This window comes from Peromyscus eremicus, chromosome 17 (genome assembly GCF_949786415.1).
Source record: "Peromyscus eremicus chromosome 17, PerEre_H2_v1, whole genome shotgun sequence".
Classification (NCBI taxonomy): Eukaryota; Metazoa; Chordata; class Mammalia; order Rodentia; family Cricetidae; genus Peromyscus; species Peromyscus eremicus.
In genome coordinates, this window is record NC_081433.1 from 58,522,798 (window position 1) to 58,541,527 (window position 18,730).

An 18,730-nucleotide genomic window follows, 5' to 3' on the forward strand; every position below is an offset into this window, starting at 1 on the left:
CAAAACATTCTATCACCTTAGCAGGAGGCTGTTTCCCTAGCCCGGCTGTAGGAGGCATTCATCTGCTTGCTATCTATGCATGAGCCTGTTCTGGACATTTCTTATCAACAGAATCACGCACTGTCTGGTTTTAATTTTTTTTTCTTTTGAGACAGAGTCTCCTTGTTTAGTCCAGACTGACTTAGAACTTTTTATGCTGAGCCAGCGAGATGGCTCTGGAGGTAAAGGTGCTTGCCACCAAGTCCGATGACCTGAGTTCAATCCCGGTGACCCACATGGTAGAGGGAGAGAATGGACTCCCACCCGTCCCAGCTGCAGTCTTTTGGGTTGTGTGTGTGAATGTGCACGTCTGTGTAGGTGCGTGGAGCCCAGAGCAGGACATCAGCCTTGCCCTTTGTCACTCTCACCTGATTCCTTCAAGACAAAGTCTCTCCTGGACCCCGAAGCTCACCATTTTGGGTAGGCTGGCTGGCCATTGAGATCCTGGCATGACTCTGGAGAGGCTGGCCTCTGGTCTCCACAGGCATGATGTGTAAATACCCCTTTCCCCCCCCCCCCCACATACACACACAAGTGCGTATCCCACATGGGCTTCTGCAAAGCTGCCCCATGTGAATGTCCCATTTGTTGGCCTTGACATGTCTGGAACCTGTCTCCCCAAAGCCCCTCACAGGCCTTGGAGACCCTGATGATCTCTCCTGTTCTGTTTTGCAGTCATTGAGTGGGAGATCGAGCAGGGCCTCCTGAGCTCAGCACAAGGGGACCAGGGAGCTACCATCTTCCTGAGAGATGTACAGGACCTCAGTAAACACATTTTGGACGATTGTTCTCTGAAGATGGTGGATCGGCTGCCGGATGGCTGCCTGGACACCGGAGCCCAGAGTCTTCTCAGTGGCCTTAAGGAACGCATACTGGATGCTCAGCCTGGAGCCCTAAAGTCCCACCGCCTGCCCTGGAGCCGTGACCGGGTCAATCCCAAGAATAAGGCTCATGCCCGCTACCTGAAGGAGCTGAGTGAGCAGTTTGTGGCCAGGACCAACCATCAGGTCCTGGAGCAGCTTCGAGAGCTGGAGTCAGCCAGACAGGAGCTGGGCTGGCTCTACCAGGAGATCCGCCACCACCTGTGGCGGGGTACAGAGTCCACCAGCATCTTCTGTGGCCACCAGGAGCTCCTGGCCCAGCTGGGGCAGCGGCTCAGACAGGATGACAGCCGGCCCCATACTCCGCTGGTTCTCTTCGGGCCACCGGGCATCGGGAAGACGTCCCTCATGTGCAAGCTAGCCGAGCAGGTACCAAGGCTTCTTGGCCACAAGACGGTGGCCGTCCTGAGGCTGTTGGGGACATCAAAGATGAGCCTGGATGCCCGAAGCCTCCTCAGGAGCGTGTCCTTTCAGCTGTGCCTGGCCTACGGGCTGCCACTGCCGCCAACCCAGGTCCTGGAGGTCCACGCCAGGGTGGGCCACTTCTTCCACACCCTCCTCCACACTGTGTCTCGGAGGAACTTTGAGTCCCTGGTGCTGCTCCTGGACGCAGTTGATGATCTAGATTCCACGTGCCGTTCTCGGAGGCTCTCCTGGCTGCCCCTCAAGTGTCCCCCAAAGGTACATCTCATCCTCTCTACATGCTCAGGCCAGCAGGTGTTGCACACCCTGCAGCAGACCCTCAAGGACCCCAGCGCCTACTGGGAGGTGAAGGCCCTGTCTGGATGTCAAGGACAGGAGCTCATCCGGCTGCTACTGGCTGCAGAAAGGAGGACGCTGAGCCCGGCTCAGAGGGATGTCCTCTGGGCCAGCCTCCCAGAGTGCGGCCACCCAGGGCGGCTAAGGCTGGCCTTTGAGGAGGCCCGGAAGTGGGCCTCGTTCACTGTGCCAGTGCCCTTGGCCACCACAGCTGAGGAAGCCACTCACCAGCTCTGCATCCGCCTGGAGGAGACCCACGGGCAGCTGCTGGTGGCCCACGTGCTGGGTTACATTGTGTCTTCCAGGTAAGTCGACCTTCCCTCCCCGCCTCCCTCCCTCCCTCCTTCCCTCCCTCCCTCCCTCCCTTCCTCTCTCCCTCCCTCCCTCCTTCCTTTCCTCCCTCTCTCCCTCTCTCCCTTTGTGTTGGTTGGGTGCATGTGTGTGTGGCATGCAGAGCCAGAGGAAGATGCAGTATTCTGTTTCACTCTCAGCTTTATTCCCTGGAGCCAGTGAGCCCAGCTGGGGTTACAGCCACCCTGCCTCTCACATGGATGTTGCAGATCCCCGCTGGGCAGGTAGTCACAAGCAGGCCCCTCTTCCTTCCTTTCTGCAGGGACTTGGACAGAACCAGGGCTTTGTGGAGGTCAGGCACGTGCTGTGGGGCTGAACCTCAGCCATCATGTCCGTCTTACATCGCTCTGGCTAAGGTTGCAAACTGTCTGTTGGACGAGAAGAGAGAGTGGCATGCTTGTTTTATTCTGATTTCAGCCGGCACCTGTACGATGCTGGTGGCCGGTCTGTTGCATGTAGCGGTTATCATCTCATGCCTGTGGTGGCTGGCTTGGACTGCCTTGACATGCGGAGTCGCTGGAGAGGAAGCCTTAGTGAGGCATTGTCTGGATCTGGTTGACCTGTGCGTGTGTGTCTGTGTCTGTATGCACAGGCACACTCAGGCACATGCGTGTGTTTGTGTGTGTGTATATGTCTCTGTGCCTGTGTGAGTGTGTGTGTCTCTGTATGTGCATGTGTGTCCCTCTGTGTGTGTGTGTGTGTGTGTGTATGTCTGTATTTGTGCATGTCTCTGTGCCTGTGTATATGCCTGTATGCATGGGTGTGTGCATGTCTGTGTGTATCTCTGTGTGTGTGTGCACATGTATGTGTGTTCATGTCTCTGTGCATGTGTGTGTATGTCTCTGTATATGTATATCTGTGTGTGTTCACGTGATGTGTGTGTGTGTGTGCATGCCTGTTCATGTGTGTGCATGCCTCTGTGCTTGTGTGTGCTTGTGTGTGCTTGTGTGTGTTGCCTTGATTGTTCACTGAGGAGGGAGGACCCAACCAGAGCACAGCAGCAGTGTCCAGGCTGAGCCTGGACTGTGTGGGAGGGAGGACAGCCAGCTGGGCATGAGCAGGAGGCACAGGTGCGTTCGGTCCTCTGTGCCGGTGACCGTGGCTGTGCTGTGACTGGCCGTCTGCAGCTCCTGTGCCTGTGGCTTCCTTGCCAGGGTGGCCTGGGGCTGTCTGCCTACCAGCTTCTCCCTCCCTGTGGCCAGGATGTGTTATTACAAGGGCTGTCACTCATCATGACCTCTGCCTCTGTTTGGAGATGATCATGAGATTATTTTACCCCTGGTGTTGGAGCTGTGCTGCATTGCTTCGTTATATTTTCTGGCCTCTCTCTCCCTCCCTCCCTCTCCCTCCCTCTCCCCCTCTCCATTGCTCATTCTCCTTGCCTCTGTCTTTCCCTTATCCATGACCTACATATTCTGTCTATCTCTATTATCCATCATCTATTCTATCAATGACCTGTCATCTACATGTACTGTGTTCCAGTCTGTCTCAGCCATCGTTCTCTCTCACACACATCTTTCTGTTTACTGTGTATCTAACATCTGTTATGTGCTGTCTGTGGGTCCATCACCCATGAGCACACACTGTCCCCGAGCTGTCTGAGTACCCCATGAGCATCATTTCTTTTCCATCAAGCTGCTAAGGACAGTCTGAAACCCAAACCAGGACAATCATAAAACTCAAGAAATCAGTCACAAGGATGTTAATACGTAGCTCACAATGAATGTGCACGTGCACATGGGTGAGGGGCAGGACTGTGGTGTCATTCTTCTTTCTTTCTTTTCTTTTTTTTTTTTTTTTTCTGTTTTGGAGACACAGACTCTTGCAGGCCTTGGGTTCACCAAGTAGGTACGGCTCACCAAGGAGCCAAGCACCTGCCCGTCTCTGCTTCCCCAGTGCTGGCATGCTGCCGTGATCAGTGTGTTCACATCACTGGGGATGTAGCCCAGGTCCTCACACTTTATTCAGTGAGCTACACTCCAGCCCCACACTCACAATGGACCCACTGTCTGCACAGAGCCCTGCCCCCACGCGGGGTCGCGTCGGGGGCTGTATGAGTGAGAGCGTGTCCCAGATTCCTCACACGTGGCAGGCAGGCAGGACAGGGGGACACCAGAAGCTGTTTTAACCCTCAGGGTCTCCCCCACTGCCTGTCTTTTACCAGCCAGGCTCCACCTCCCAAAGATGACCCAAACTCCCACATCAGCGTGGGGGACCAGGCATGGGGGACACACCCCACTCAACATACAGTCCTAAAAGGTCTTCAGTGTCTTAGTCTGTTCATGCTGCTATGACAAAGCACCCCAGGCTGGGTCTCAGCAATAAGAGAAATGGGCAGTCACTTCTCTGTAGGTTACCATCCATACCCAGGATTCAACCGACTGCTGGTTCAGAAAACTTAGGAAGTGCTTCAGCCGAAGCTCACGGTGGAGTGCTTGAGGCTCAGTAGTAGACGGAGCTCAATTGGTAGAGTGCTTGTCGCTCAGTGGGCAGAGTGCTTGTAGTTTAGTTGGTAGAGTGCTTGTCGCTCAGTGGGCAGAGTGCCTGTAGTTTAGTTGGTAAGAGTGCTTGTCTAGCAACATGGAGGCCTGGATTCCATCCAGCACCATATAAACCAGATGTGATGGTGCACAGCTGTCATCCCAGCACTTGGGAGGTGGAGGCAGGGGGATCAGGAGTTCAGAGTTATACTTGGATACATAGTGAGATTGAAGCTAAGGGCGGGCGGTGGTGGCGCACGCCTTTAATCCCAGCACTTGGGAGGCAGAGCCAGGCGGATCTCTGTGAGTTCGAGGCCAGCCTGGGCTACCAAGTGAGTTCCAGGAAAGGCGCAAAGCTGCACAGGGAAACCCTGTCTCAAAAACACCAAAAAAAAAAAAAAAAAAAAAGAAAGAAAGAAAGAAAGAAAGAAAGAGATTGAAGCTAGCCTGGGTTACATGAGACGTTGTCTCAGAATAAATAAATACATAAATAAATAATAGATAGATAGATAGATAGATAGATAGATAGATAGATAGATAGATAAACAGGCTGGAGAGATGGCTAAGGGGTTAAGAGCACACACTTCTCTTACAGAGGACCAGGGTTTGGTCCCTGTATTTTGCAGCTCACAACTTGCCACCAGGCAAGTGTGTGGTGCACATAAACTCATGCAGGCAAAACACACATACACATCAAATAAACAGACTGTGTGTGTCCACACCAAGTGCACAGGGTGGGTTTCTGTTTCACGGAGTGAGGACTTGGGTCTGCTTGTGGGCTCAGGTTCTCCGCAGATACTAAACAATTCCACAGAGGGGCTCCACAGCCGACTCTAGGTCTCCTGGTGTCCTGTGGACAGAGTGGAGGGATATAGATGCTGGCAATGGTTGAGTTCTGGTGAGGGCCTTTTCCCACTTCACAGTAAACCGACGTTTTGTAGATGTCTCATACGGAGATAAAAGCAGAACAGTCTCTGGGGGCTGTCTTTATTTATTTAGTGTGTGAGCCGCCATCTCTGACGCTGAGACATTTTCATTCTTGGACTGTGCCCTTTCGGGTCTTTATCGCTAGAAATTCAAAATGGCAGTGATCAGCCCTGCTTGGGTGTGTGTGCATGTGTGTGCATGCATGCATGCTTGTGTGAAAGTACATGTGTGTGGGTTCACGTGTGTGTATGAACGTGTGTATGTGTGAAACAAATCCACTCACCATCATGAATAGATAAGGCCCTGGAGGCTGAGTGGGGAAGGCACTTGCACAAAGAGCAGTATTCGGATCCCTAGACTCACACAAATGCCAGTGGGTGTGGTGCCCCACCTGTGGTTGGAAGTTGCAAGCTGGCTGACAAGACTGGTGAGCTCTGGATTTGACTGACAGAACCCGTCTCAGTGAATAAGGTGGACAAGCCACTGAGGATGATTTCTGTCATGAACCCTGAGCTCCCACATGCAGGCCTACACATGTGCACACCATACACACGTGCCTTCCCCTCCTGCCCCCCACAACACACACGTGCACAAAGAATGGAGAGAAGTAAAATCAAAGAACTCAAGGTGCCAGGCATGGCAGTGCATACCTGTCACCCCAGCACCTGAGAAGCTAAGCTAGGAGGTTGGTGAGTTCTGGGCCAGCCTGGGCTACAGAGCAAAACCTTGTCTCAAACAACAGTAAACAAACACGAAGAAGCAAGAGCGTCATTCCATCGTGAAGCTGCGGGAACCGCCTTCCAGCTGGTTCCAGAGATGTCCCCTAGAATGCATATTGAACCCCAGATCCCACGACGGGCTGATTGTCTCTGCATGAGACACCGTGGGGCAAACAGTGCTTCAAGTCTGCACGGAAGAAACCAAGTTGTTATTGAAATTGGAAGGTTCTGTGGATTGGCGTCTCTGAACACCGGCGAGTCTGCTGCCCTCCCTCTGCCCCTGAGAACGTCGGCTGGCCCAGAGCTTCGGGGGACCTGTGAGCTCATGAGCTGGGGACCAGGCACTGTTCTCCTGGTTTGTTGTTCCAATACCCAAATTCAGGGAGACAGAAACTAACTGGTGCCTTAAGGGGCCGAGGCTCACACCGGTAGGGAGCGTGGCAGGCGGCCCCGAAGGGCGATCAGAGTCCAGGCACCTCCACGAGAACATGCCTTGTTCCCATGGTAAAGCGCAGGGTGGTGGAAAAAGATGTGCCCACAAGGCAGAGCTGACTCAAAGAAAGAGGTCCCTGGACTGGAGAGATGGCTCAATGGTTAAGAGCACTGGCTGCTCATACGAGGACCCAGCTTCTGTTCCCAGCACCCAAGTCCTCAAGGCCACATGGACTCCAGCGCCCTCTTCTGGTGCTCGAGGGTACTGCGCTCACATGCTGATACCTCTAGTGGCTGATCTTGGTGGTCAGTCTGACACACCCCAGCAGAGGGGACCCCAGGCGAAGAATTGCCCTGTCCAAGCGGCCGGTGGGCAAGTCTGTGGAGCATTTTCTTAATTCCTGATTGATAGGTGGGCCCAGCCCACTGTGGGCGGTGCCAGCCCTGGGCTTCGGGTACCTGCCTTGAGCGCCTGCCCTGGTTCCCGGGGATGAACCGTGACCTGTAAGCAAACATTTTCCTCTCTGAGTTGCATTTCTTTTCCTTTATGTTTTTTAGATAAGGTCTCACTCTGTAGCCTTGGCTGGTCTAGAACTTGCTCTGTAGACCAGGCTGGCCTCGAACTCACAGAGATCCGCCTGCCTCTGCCGCCCAAGTGCTGGGATTAAAGGTGTGCGCCACCGTGTCTCACTACTCCCCAAGGTGCTTTTGGTCAGTGCTTTATCACAAACCAAAGCAGTCTAAGACACCCACACACGGAACTCACAATAAAATAAATCTGTAAAAGAAAAAAAATGAGATCCTTACTGCAGAACATTCAGCCCTGGGGGAGTCGTGACAGAGTCTGCAGGTACCGTCACTTACAGGGCAAGAGCTGTCCTTGGCATCCGTGAGTGGTCCAGGGGCTCTGCTCAGCAGTCTAGAGTAAGAGGATAGTCAGTGTACCCTAGAGAGACACATGCACATACATGTAGCATAGAACTCCATGAAATTCACAAGCAGAGATGACACAGTAATTATGTGGCTGGTATGAATTTATCAGTGACATTTTCAAGTAACAGAATAGTATAATGTGAGCAATATAAAATTATTAATATGGCATAATGTGGGAACATAACTGACATTATATTGGTATCATAGTAATATATTATACTCAACATACTATATTCCTAATATATTATTATATTTAACATATTATGTTGGTAATACTAATATAGGACTAATCCAACTATTAATATATTAATATAGTATAACAAATTTTAGGGTTTTTAAAAACATTTATTTATTTATTATGTATGCAGTGTTCTGTCTGCACGTATGCCAGATCTCATTACGGGTGGTTGTGAGCCACCATGTAGCTTTTGGGAATTGAACTCAGGACCTCTGGAAGAACAGCCAGTGCTCTTAACCACTGAGTCATCTCTCCAGCCTCAAACTGTAGGTTTTTTGAGACAGGATGTCATTATGTAGGCCTGGTTGGCCTGGAGCTCACTTTGTAGACCAGGCTGGCCTTGAACTCACAGAGATCCACCTGCTTCTGCTTACAGGAGTCAGTTCTCTCCTTCCACCATGTGGGTCCCAGAGATTGAACTAGACTGTTAGAGTTGGCAACTGGTGCCTTCTGCCCTCTGAGCCACATTCTCAGCCCAATACAGTAAGTTCTACAATCTATGCCTGACACGGACATAATATGGACTATAGGTGCCATATAATGAACACATGTGTTCTGTGCATACTAAATGTATATGTCCATCTATGTCAGCTTTAGCCTGACATAGTCAGCTTTAGACCATATTTTTGAAATATGGTCCTTCTACATAGCCCTGTCTGTCCTGGAACTTGCTACATAGATCAGGCTGGCCTTGAACTCACAGAGATCGGTCTCCCTGTGCCTCCCAAGTGCTGGGATTAAAGACATGTGCCACCACACCCTGCTCTAAAATATTTATTCATGTAGGTGTGTCCATGTCTGTGTGCCTCACTGCAGGTCAGATCCCCAGGAGCTGGAGGTGCAGGTAGCTGTGAGCAGCCTGACTTGCAAGCTTGAACTCCATCCCTTCTGACAGGCTCTTAACCACTGAGGCATCTCTCCAGCCTGGGTTTTTGTTTTTTGGTTTTTTTGGTTTTTCGAGACAGAGTTTCTCTGTGTAGCTTTGCGCCTTTCCTGGAACTTGCTTTGGAGACCAGGCTGGCCTCAAACTCACAGAGATCCGCCTGGCTCTGCCTCCTGAATGCTGGGATTAAAGGCATGTGCCATCACCGCCCGGCTGGTTTTGGTTTGTTAAGACAGGGTTCTCTGTGTAGCGCTGGCTGTCCTGGAACTCTCTCTGTAGACCAGGCTGTCCTTGAATTCAGAGATCTGCCTACTTTTGCCTCCTGGGTTCTGGGATAAAGGTGAGTTCCACCAATGCCCTGCTCTTCATCCCTTTTGAAAAAATTTTAAGACAGACTCTCATGTAGCCCAGGCTGTCCTGGAACTCACTATGTAGCCAAGGATGACCTGGAGCGCCAGATCCTCCTGCCTGTACTTCCCTGTGCTGGGATGACAGAGGTGTGTCACCATGCCCTACTGACACCCCCTCACCCCACCCCGAGCCTGGAGAGTGGCCTGTGCAGACTCTGCAGCTGTGTGCGAAGGGGAGTCATCTGCAGTGGTCTGTGCTGGAGGTTCCCTGTCAGAAGTTGCACACATGGTCCCTGCGCATCCTCATCACAGGGCTGGTCCCCTCGCTCCACAGGTACGGTCTCTCGGAGGCGGAGCTGAAGGACGTGTTGTCTTTGGATGATGAGGTCCTGCAGGTCGTGTACCGGGACTGGACACCGCCCAGCAAGGAGCTCCTGCGCTTCCCACCCCTGCTGTGGGTGCGGCTCCGCCGGGACCTGGGACACTGCTTGACTAGGAGGCCTGTGGATGGTTGCACGCTGCTGGCCATCGCGCAGAGGTAGGCCCTGAGAAGGGACACTTTCTTTGTGGGACCCTGAGAGCAAAGGCTCCCAAGCAAATCCTGGACTTCCTCTTTTGGGGTATTCAGGCAATCTAGCACAAACCAGTCCCAGTGCTAACTATACATACCTAATTTGTCTGTTTTGTGTGTTTGTTTGAGTGTTGTGTGAGGTGCTATGGGATTCTAGGCAGGGCTCCACCCCTGAGCCACGCCCCCAGCCCTCACGGTGTGGGGGGGGATTCTAGGCGGGGGCTTCACCCCTGAGCCACGCCCCCAGCCCCTCACTGGGGATCCTAGGCGGGGCTCCACCCCTGAGCCACGCCCCCAGCCCCTCACTGGGGGATTCTAGGCAGGGGCTCCACCCCTGATCCACTCCCCCAGCCCTCACTAGGGATTCTAGGCAGGGCCTCCACCCTGAGCCACACTCCAAACCTTTTTTTCAGTGTGTGTGTGTGTGTGTGTGTGTGTGTGTGTGTGTGTGTTATGCATTTGTCTGTGGTGCCCTCACCTATGTGTGCATTTATGAAGGACAGACGTTGACCTCAGGTTTGACTTCTGTCACACTTGTATTTAGAGAGAGGGTCTCTCACTGAACCTGAAGATCACCAATTCAGCCATACTGGCTGTATAACAAGCCTCCTAGACTCCTGCTGTTTCTGCTCCCTCTCGAGCTCTGGGATTGCAGGTGCTTCCCACCTCACCAGGCTTTCACGTGTGTGCTGGGGTTTGAACTCAGATCCTTATGCTTGCAGAGTGAGCACTTTATCCACTAAGCCGCCTTCCCAGCCTCTTTTCATTTTTGATTTGCTGTGATGTCTTGTTAAGTTGCCCGGGCTGGTTTTGAGCTCCCAATTCAGCCTAGCCACGCATGGCTTCAGCTTGTGACCCTCCTGCCTCTGAGGAGCTACAGTGGCAGTCTTGTGCCACCCACCACACCAGATCAAAGGTTCTTTTTTACATTTACTCATTATGTCTGTATGCATGTAGGTGTGGGTGTGTGCCCTGGTGTGTGTGTGGAGGTCAGAGGACAATCTGTGGGAGTTAGTTCTCTCCTCCTGCGACATAAGAGGCAGGGATTGAACTCCGACCACGAGGCTTGGTGGCAAGCACCTCTGTCTACTGCGCCATCTCGTTGCCCTCAGAAGCAAAACTTTTTATGTACTTTTTTTTTTTTCCGAGACAAGGTTTCCCTGTGTAGTTTTGGTACCTGTCCTGAATCTTGCTCTGTAGATCAGGCTGGCCTCAAACTCACAGAGATCTGCCTGCCTCTGCCTCCCGAGTGCTGGGATTAAAGGCATGGGCCACCACCACCCAGCCAGAGGCAAAACTTTTTAAGGGAAAAAAGAGAAATAAAAAAGCAGGGCCATTTCAGAGACCAGTGTTAAGTGAAAACAGGACATGGAGTGGACAGACAGCCTCTGCATTTGCACTGTCCCCTGGGCCACCAGCCTGTGCCCTTTCTCCACAGACAGCTGTCCAAGGTGATCCAGGTTCGATACCTGTCTGGGACTGAGAGATCCAAGAGACACGGCGTGCTAGCTGAATTCTTCTCTGGAGCCTGGAGCCAGGGCACCAAGAAACTCATCACCTTGCCACTCGTGGGGAAGCCCCTAAACCTGGACCGCAAGGTGAGGCCACCTGCCACTCCATTCCCAGAGCATCCCCTGACATGGCTGTCCTTTTCCTTCTCTCCCACTCAAAACACCCTCCAAAGCCACTTCAGGCCTCTTCCACAGCTTTGAGGTGCTCCGTTAGCCCCAGAATGTCATTCTGGGTTCAGGGCTCGGAGACATGGTGGGTGTGTGCACTAAGTATTTATGGGGTGTAGCCCTCTTGCCATTGATGAGGTTAAAATCAAAATGTCAATCAGCACCGGGACTTGATGAAGATTTCCCACATCCCACCCTGTCAGCTGCTCAGCTGGGAAGGTACAGCCTCCCCGCTGTCCACAGGTGTCTCCTCGGCTGCGCCTGAGGACAGAGCTGTGACTCTTCTTTACGTGAAGACTTGCATCTTGGCTGAATATTTGAACCCACATAAAAAAGCCAGGCACTGGAGAAATGGCTCAGCAGTTAAGAGCACTCTGCTGCAGCCCAGCTGTGGTGGGCACTCCTTTAATCCCAGCACTTTCGAGGCAGAGGCAGGAGGATCTCTGTGAGTTCGAGGCCAGCCTGGTCTACAGAGAGAATTCCAGGACAGCCGGGGCTACACAGAGAAACCCTGTCTCAAAAACCAAAAACAAGCAAAAGGAGCACTGGGTGCTCTTGCCCAGGATCCGGGGTTGATTCCCAGCACCTACATGGCTGCTCACATCTGTAACTCCAGTTCCAGGGAATCCAATGCCCTCTTCTGGCCTCCATGAACACTATACCCATGTGGTGCACAGGCATACATGTAGGCAAAACACCCATATACATAAAATAAAAGAAACCTTAAATAAAAAGGCAGACACTGCCAGGCGGTGATGGCGCACGCCTTTAATCCCAGCACTCGGGAGGCAGAGGCAGGTGGGTCTCTGTGAGTTTGAGGCCAGCCTGGGCTACAAAGCGAGTTCCAGGACAGCCAGGGTTGTATAGTGAGACCCTGTCTCAAACAAAACAAAAAGCCTGTGATGGGGAATTCGGTGGCTGTTTGGGGCTAGATGATGGCCAGTCTGTTTACCACAGTTGATGTGGTTCAGTGTGAGCCTGTCTCAGAAAGTCACGTGGAGCACAATTGAGGAAGAGTTATGATATCTACCTCTGCCCTGTGCATGCACACGTGTGCACCGAATGCGCACACACATACACACACACACACACACACAGAGAAGAGACCAAAGAGCAGCACGCCCTCACCCCCGTCAGCCTCGCATGCACGTCCACCTGGTCCTTCCACGTGTGCCTTGGCGTCCATAGCTTGGACGCCGTTCTGTGCCTGGCAATGTCACTGCTCTGACGTATTTTACCAGACTCCTACTTGTCCTCCAAGGCCCAGCTCCAATGTCCCACCTTCAGCAGAACTTTCCCGTTTCCCTGCCATGCCTCATCCTAGAAATGCTCAAGCCCCGGTCCCTCCATCGGGCCCAGCCCAGCTGTGGGGTGGTGGGTAGCTCTGTTGGCCACTATGTTCCCATCCCCTCAGCACCACATGGTGCCAGCTTGGCCAGTGTTCGTGGAGTGAAGGAAAGTACTTGAGTTCGAGCCCAAGCTCATCTCCCTCCCTCCCCACCTCCACCAGGTGGCCCCGCAGCCACTGTGGTTCTCAGGCACAGTCGCCAACCGGAGGAAGCTGACAGAACTGCCCTTCCATCTGCTGCACGCGGGCCGCATGGAGGAGCTGAAGCAGGAGGTGCTGGGTAAGGGTTGTCATAGATGTCCCCCACACACCCATCCATTCATCCATCCATCCACCCATCCATCCACCCACCCATCTATCCACCCATCCATCTATCCATCCACCCATCCATACACACACACACACACACACACACACACACACACGCATACCTGTGATTCTCAAAGGACATTCTTCCTTTGAGAAGGTGGACAGATGGATGAATAGATGAATGGACAGAAAGCTGGATGAATGGATGAGAGATAGAGGTGTGTAAGGATGGGTGAATGGAAGTTGGCACTGAAGGGAAAACTACAGAGTTAAGCCAATAAAGGTGTGGCAGATAAATGAATGGATAGATAAACTGATATATCGATGAGTGGATATAGATATAGATGGATGGACAGACAGACAGGTATATGAGTAGATGGGTAGATCGATAAATGGATTAATAGAATGATAGATGGGTCTATGTATATATTGATATATATGACAGATGGAAAGACGGATGAGTGGATGGATGGGTGGATGGATGGTTGTTTGCATATCTATTCCATCCACTTATTTTCCCACCCACACTCATACCTGTGATTTTCAAAGGACATTCTTCCTCCAGGAGACACTTGGCAAATCCTGGAGACATTTCTGAGGTGTTAGCAGCATCTGGGGTGGAGGCCAGGTCATGTTCTATCAATCACAGCTCAGTGCCCATCACAGAAACCATCAGCCTCAGTGCCAGAACTTCGGAGTTCAAGAACCCCAGGGAGAAAGGGCGGCCATTCTCATACCCTCAGAATGAGACAGCAGTAAGCAAGGGCTCCTACATTCCTCATTCCTTGTCCTCCACAGGGAACATGAGCTGGATCTCCTGCCGGGGCATCTCTGGGGGCATTGAGGACCTGCTGGACGACTTTGACATGTGTGCCCCTCACATGGACTCTCCTGAGGTTGTTCTGGTCAGAGAAGCCCTCCAGCTGTGCCGCCCTGCTGTGGAGCTCCGGGGCATGGGTGAGTGTCCTGGCCTGACAGGAGGGTATGCTCTGCACTGCTCTCCAGAAACCTCAGAAACCCAGGGAACTGCAAGTTGATTTTTCACCAACCTATACTTCCATCTGTCAATGATTCACTTATCTACCCATCCATCCATCCATCCATCCATCCATCCATCCATCCATCCACCCATCCATCTATCTGTCTATCCATCTACCCATCTACCCATCATTTTGTTTCTTTGTTTGTTTGTTTGTTTGTTTTTCGAGACAGGGTTTCTCTATGTAGCTTTGTGCCTTTCCTGGATCTCACTCTGTAGACCAGGCTGGCCTTGAACTCACAGAGATCTGCCTGCCTCTGCCTCCCCGAGTGCTGGGATTAAAGGCGTGTGCCACCACCGCCTGGCCCATCTACCCATCAATCCCCACCTTCCATTCATGCATCATTTACCCATACCCCCCACCCATCCTCCTACCCTCCCACCCATCCCCCCACTCTCCCATCCATCCCCCACCCTCCCACCTCTGTGTGTCTCTGTCTACCCACCCACTGTGTCACTTTCTTGTCTACTAACTTGTAGAATTTGGAATGCAGTCAGGAAGAACTTTGGGACAAAATCTGAAAAACCAGTGCTGTCCCTCTGGACCCGCGTTTTCCTCTAGACAAGTCTAGACAGGAAGTATTTCAGGGAAATAAAGAGAATTGTACCCAAACTTAAGTGACAGGAGAGAAAAATAAGTCCCATGAATTTTTTTTCTTTTCTTTTTTTGTTGTTCAAGACAGGGTTTCTCTGTGTAGCCCTGGCTGTACCAGAACTCACTCTGTAGACCAGGCTGGCCTCAAATTCACAGAGATCCGCCTGCCTCTGCCCCCCCAGTGCTGGGTTTAAAGGCGTGCACCACCACCGCCCGCTGTTCCATAGGTTTTTAATTGATGGAATAGATGAGAATAATCACAGGGGTCGGGAAGACGGCTCAGTCAGCAAAGTCCGTGAGAAACGGACTTGACTTCAGATCCCCAGCACTCAGGTAAAAAGCCAGCTGTGGGGCTGCACATCTGCAATTGCAGTGCTGGGTGTCGAGTGGAGGCAGGAGGATCACTGGGTCTTGCTGGCCAGCGGAACCTGTGAGCTCCAGGGTCAGTGAGATCCTGATACCAGAATCAAGGAAAGTCACCTGATGGTGATCTCTGGCACCATACACACGTGCACATACATATGCACACACATGCACACATATGAGCATGCAAACATGAACACATGAGCATACACACACAAACTGCACACATGCACACATAAACATACACACACACGACACACCTGAGCATACACACACAGGAATGCAAATGTGTACACATGAGCACACACACAGAGACATGCACACATGAACATACACACACGAGCATGCATATTTTCACACATGTAGCATGCACACATGATCATACAACACACACAGAATAATCACTGTAGGCTATGGGGCAGATGCACCTGTTTTCCCAGACCTCAGGAAACTGAGGCTGGAGAATTATTGCAAATTTGATGCTTGCCTGGACCACATAGTAAGTTCCAGGCCAGCGTGAGCTATGGTGTGAGATCCTGCTTGAGCAAAACCACGCACATGTGTGCACACACGGGAGAGAAGCTCATGCTCTATGAAGATTGTCTTTCCTTCCTTTCAAGACAGACTCTCACTCTGTAATTCAGGCTGGCCTCAAAGCTGTGATGCCCCTGCCTCGGTCTTGTGACTACAGGTGTATGTGAGCCACCTTGTGCAGCTTTATAAAAATTACCCCTTCATCCGGGCAGGAAGGATCTCGCAGGCTTGCCAGTAGGTGCTTCAGATGGTTCTTGTTTTATGTGTTACTTCTTATTTATTTAAGTACATTCATGTGTTATGTGAGTGTATGTGCCACAGTGCGTGTGTGGAGGTCAGAGGACAAAACTGCAGAGTTCAGTTCTTCTCTTCTATCATGTGTGGCCGGGTTGATGGCCATTGCCTTTGCCGCTGAGCCCTCCTGCCTGCCCCAAGATGGTATTTTATTTGGAAGTAAAATGGGGGGCAGGGGAGCTGAGATTGAGCTCGGTGCTGGAATCCCAGGCCAGAGCCCCAACACCGGAGCTTCCCAAAGGAAACCCCAGCTTTCCACCTGACTTGACAGGAGACAAGCTGGGCAGCAAGCCTGTGCATCGGCACACTCCTGGCTTCCCAGCACTCAGGAGACTGAGGCAGGAGGATTAGGAGTTCAGAGTCTTCCTCAGCTAACTTCAAATTTAGCAAGTTCAAGTCAGCCTGGGCTACGTGAGACTCTGACAGCAACAAAAACAGACAGAGCCTGGCGTGGTGGCACACCTTCAATCCCAGCACTCAGGAGGCAGAGGCAGGCAGATCTCTGTGAGTTCGAGGCCAGCCTGGATTACAGAGTGAGTTCCAGGACAGGCACCAAAACTACACAGAGAAACCCTGGCTCAAACAAAGGAACAATGACAACAACAAAAACCCAAAGAATGACAGTGAACACAAGAATGGACTTTGTCCTCAGTATGGCCGCACCAGCAGTCTATCCATGTGAGGAGCTCACTGTAGTCTTGGGGTTCACAGGGAAGGAACAAAGGAAAGCTGAGCCGCCCTGGGGCAGTGTGCTCTGGTTGATTATTGTCTCAGGTCCGGTTCTGCGGGATCCTGTTGGCACCAGGGCAGCCAAATGCCACAGGGCACTGTGTTCTTGCAACTTGATGAAGCCAGGGAGTTGATGACCCAAAGCAAGAATAGATCAGAAGAGTGGAGATGGAGTTGGAGGTGCAGGCCTCCTTCAGAAGAAGAAGGAGGAGGAGCAGGAGGAGGAGGGGGAGGAGGAGGAGCAGGAGGAGGGGGAGGAGCAGGAGGAGGAGGGGGAGGAGGAGTAGGAGGAGCAGGAGCAGGAGGAGAAGGGGGAGGGGGAGGAGGAGGAGCAGGAGGAGGAAGAGCATAGGTCCTGGGACATGGCTCAGTTAGTAAAATGTTCGCTTGTCCAAGCCTGAGGACCTGAGTTCAGATCCCCAGCCCCACCTCAAAGCTCACCTGCAGCCCCAGAGTTAGGGGTACAGTCAGGCAGATCCCAGTCTAGCTGAATATGTCAGCTCAGGTTCAGTGAGAGCTCTTACCTCACAAAGTGAAGTGGAGGCTCCTCTTCCACGGCTCACCAGATAAAGACGCTTGCTGCCAAGCCTGATGACCTGAGTTCGATCCTGGGACCCCCACGGTAGGAGGAGAAAAGTGATTCCCATAGGTTGTCCTCTGACCTCTGCACATGCACCAGGGTATATGTACATGTGTCTGCATGCACACACTCACACACAAAGAAAGAAATGAAGTGAAATTTAAAGAATTAAACTGTCAAACAATTAAAAAAAGGTGGGTGGGTTTTTTTGTTTTTGTTTTTGTCTTTTGGTTTTTCAAGACAAGGTTTCTCTGTGTAGCCCTGGCTGTCCTGGAACTGGCTCTGTAGACCAGGCTGGCCTCGAACCCACCTGCCTCTGCCTCCCGAGTACTGGAAATCTAGGTGGGTGCCACCGTGCCCCGTTAAAAGATATAGTTTTTAAAGTATTTAATCTTAGAGTTTGGCAAGCCACACATCTGGGTGTGACTTATAAATGTGTCAGATAAGTGTGTCCAGTGGGTGTCACTGACTTCTGTGTGCCTGATGTGTGTCTGGCATGTGTGTGTATGTATAAGATGTGTTTGTGTCTAATATGTATATCTGATATTTCTGATGTGTGTGTGTGTCATGTGTGGGTGTTCCTGATAGATGTGTCAGGCGTGTCTTTGATGGCCCGTTGCGCTCCAGAGATCCGCCTGTCTCTGCCTCCGCAGTTACGGTACGCACCACCAGGCTGGGCTTTTGCCAGGGTGCTGGGATCAAACTTGAATTCCCGTGATTGTAAGGCTGGCACTTGGCCAGCTGTCACCTGCTTAGACACTCTGTGGCGTTAGGTCCTCTCCATAGCTGCAGAATCATCACCACCCTCCCTCCTCTTCCCCATCGCCCTCCCCAGGTCCTGGATTCTCCTCTTGGGCTGCTCTAAGAACCTGAAAGCTCTGCATACTTCCTGTAAATTGTTTGAGGCAGAGTCTCGTGTGTTCTAGTCTGGCTTTGAACTCTGTGTGTTGAAGGATGACCTTGAACCCTGATCCTCCTGCCTCTGCCTCCCAAGTGCTGGGATGGCGACCATGTACCACCACTGCTGGTTCATATGGTGCTGGGACTGGAGCTCAGGGCTTTGTGTATGCTGGGGGAGCGCTCTACCTGCTGAGCCACCCCCAACGCGCACACACACACACACACACACACACACACACACACACACACACACACAAGCAAGATCTTTGTAAAAAAAAAAAACTCCTTTGTTTACAATCCGTGGTGCCCCAAGCAGGGGGTAGGGTGCGGTGAAAATATCGCCAACAGAGGGCGCTACGGCAGTGTGTGTTCCCAGAGCATTTCCGTGCATTTTTGGAGCCTGGCAGGCCGGTAGGGACAGTATTTTCCAGCCGGTGTCGCAGGCTCCAGGGTGGTTTTCATGGATCTGTTTCTGATCCTCCATTTTTATTTTTATTTTTCTATGTGTGTGCAGGTGTCCATACCAGGTAGAGTAGTTGGATCCATGGAGTTTGAATTACAGGCAGATGTGAGCCACCTGGTTGTGGGTGCATGTTCGAAACCACTGAGAATTCTCTTCAGCCCCCTCCATTTCAAAAGTGTTCTGTTTGTGTGTGCCCACGTGGTTAGCTACTCTTGTGTGGGGAAGTCAGAGGACAGCTGAGGGAGTTGGCTCTCTCCTGGGTCCTGCGTATCGAACTCAGGTCATCAGGCATGGCAGCAAGCACCTTTACCCACTGGTAATCCCTAGCCTCTGC

The 18,730-nt window shown here is 51.9% G+C and overlaps 1 protein-coding gene across 1 annotated transcript in view; it reads left to right on the forward strand.

Annotated features, from left to right (window-relative positions):
* The first annotated feature begins 714 nt into the window (after positions 1-714).
* Positions 715-18,730, forward strand: part of Nwd1 (NACHT and WD repeat domain containing 1) — a 55,894-nt gene continuing 37,878 nt past the window's right edge. The window contains 5 exon segments of the mRNA XM_059244701.1: positions 715-1,984; positions 9,327-9,530; positions 11,002-11,161; positions 12,753-12,870; positions 13,698-13,856. Of these exon segments, the coding sequence (XP_059100684.1) occupies positions 837-1,984; positions 9,327-9,530; positions 11,002-11,161; positions 12,753-12,870; positions 13,698-13,856 (1,789 nt within the window). The 5' untranslated portion in view covers positions 715-836.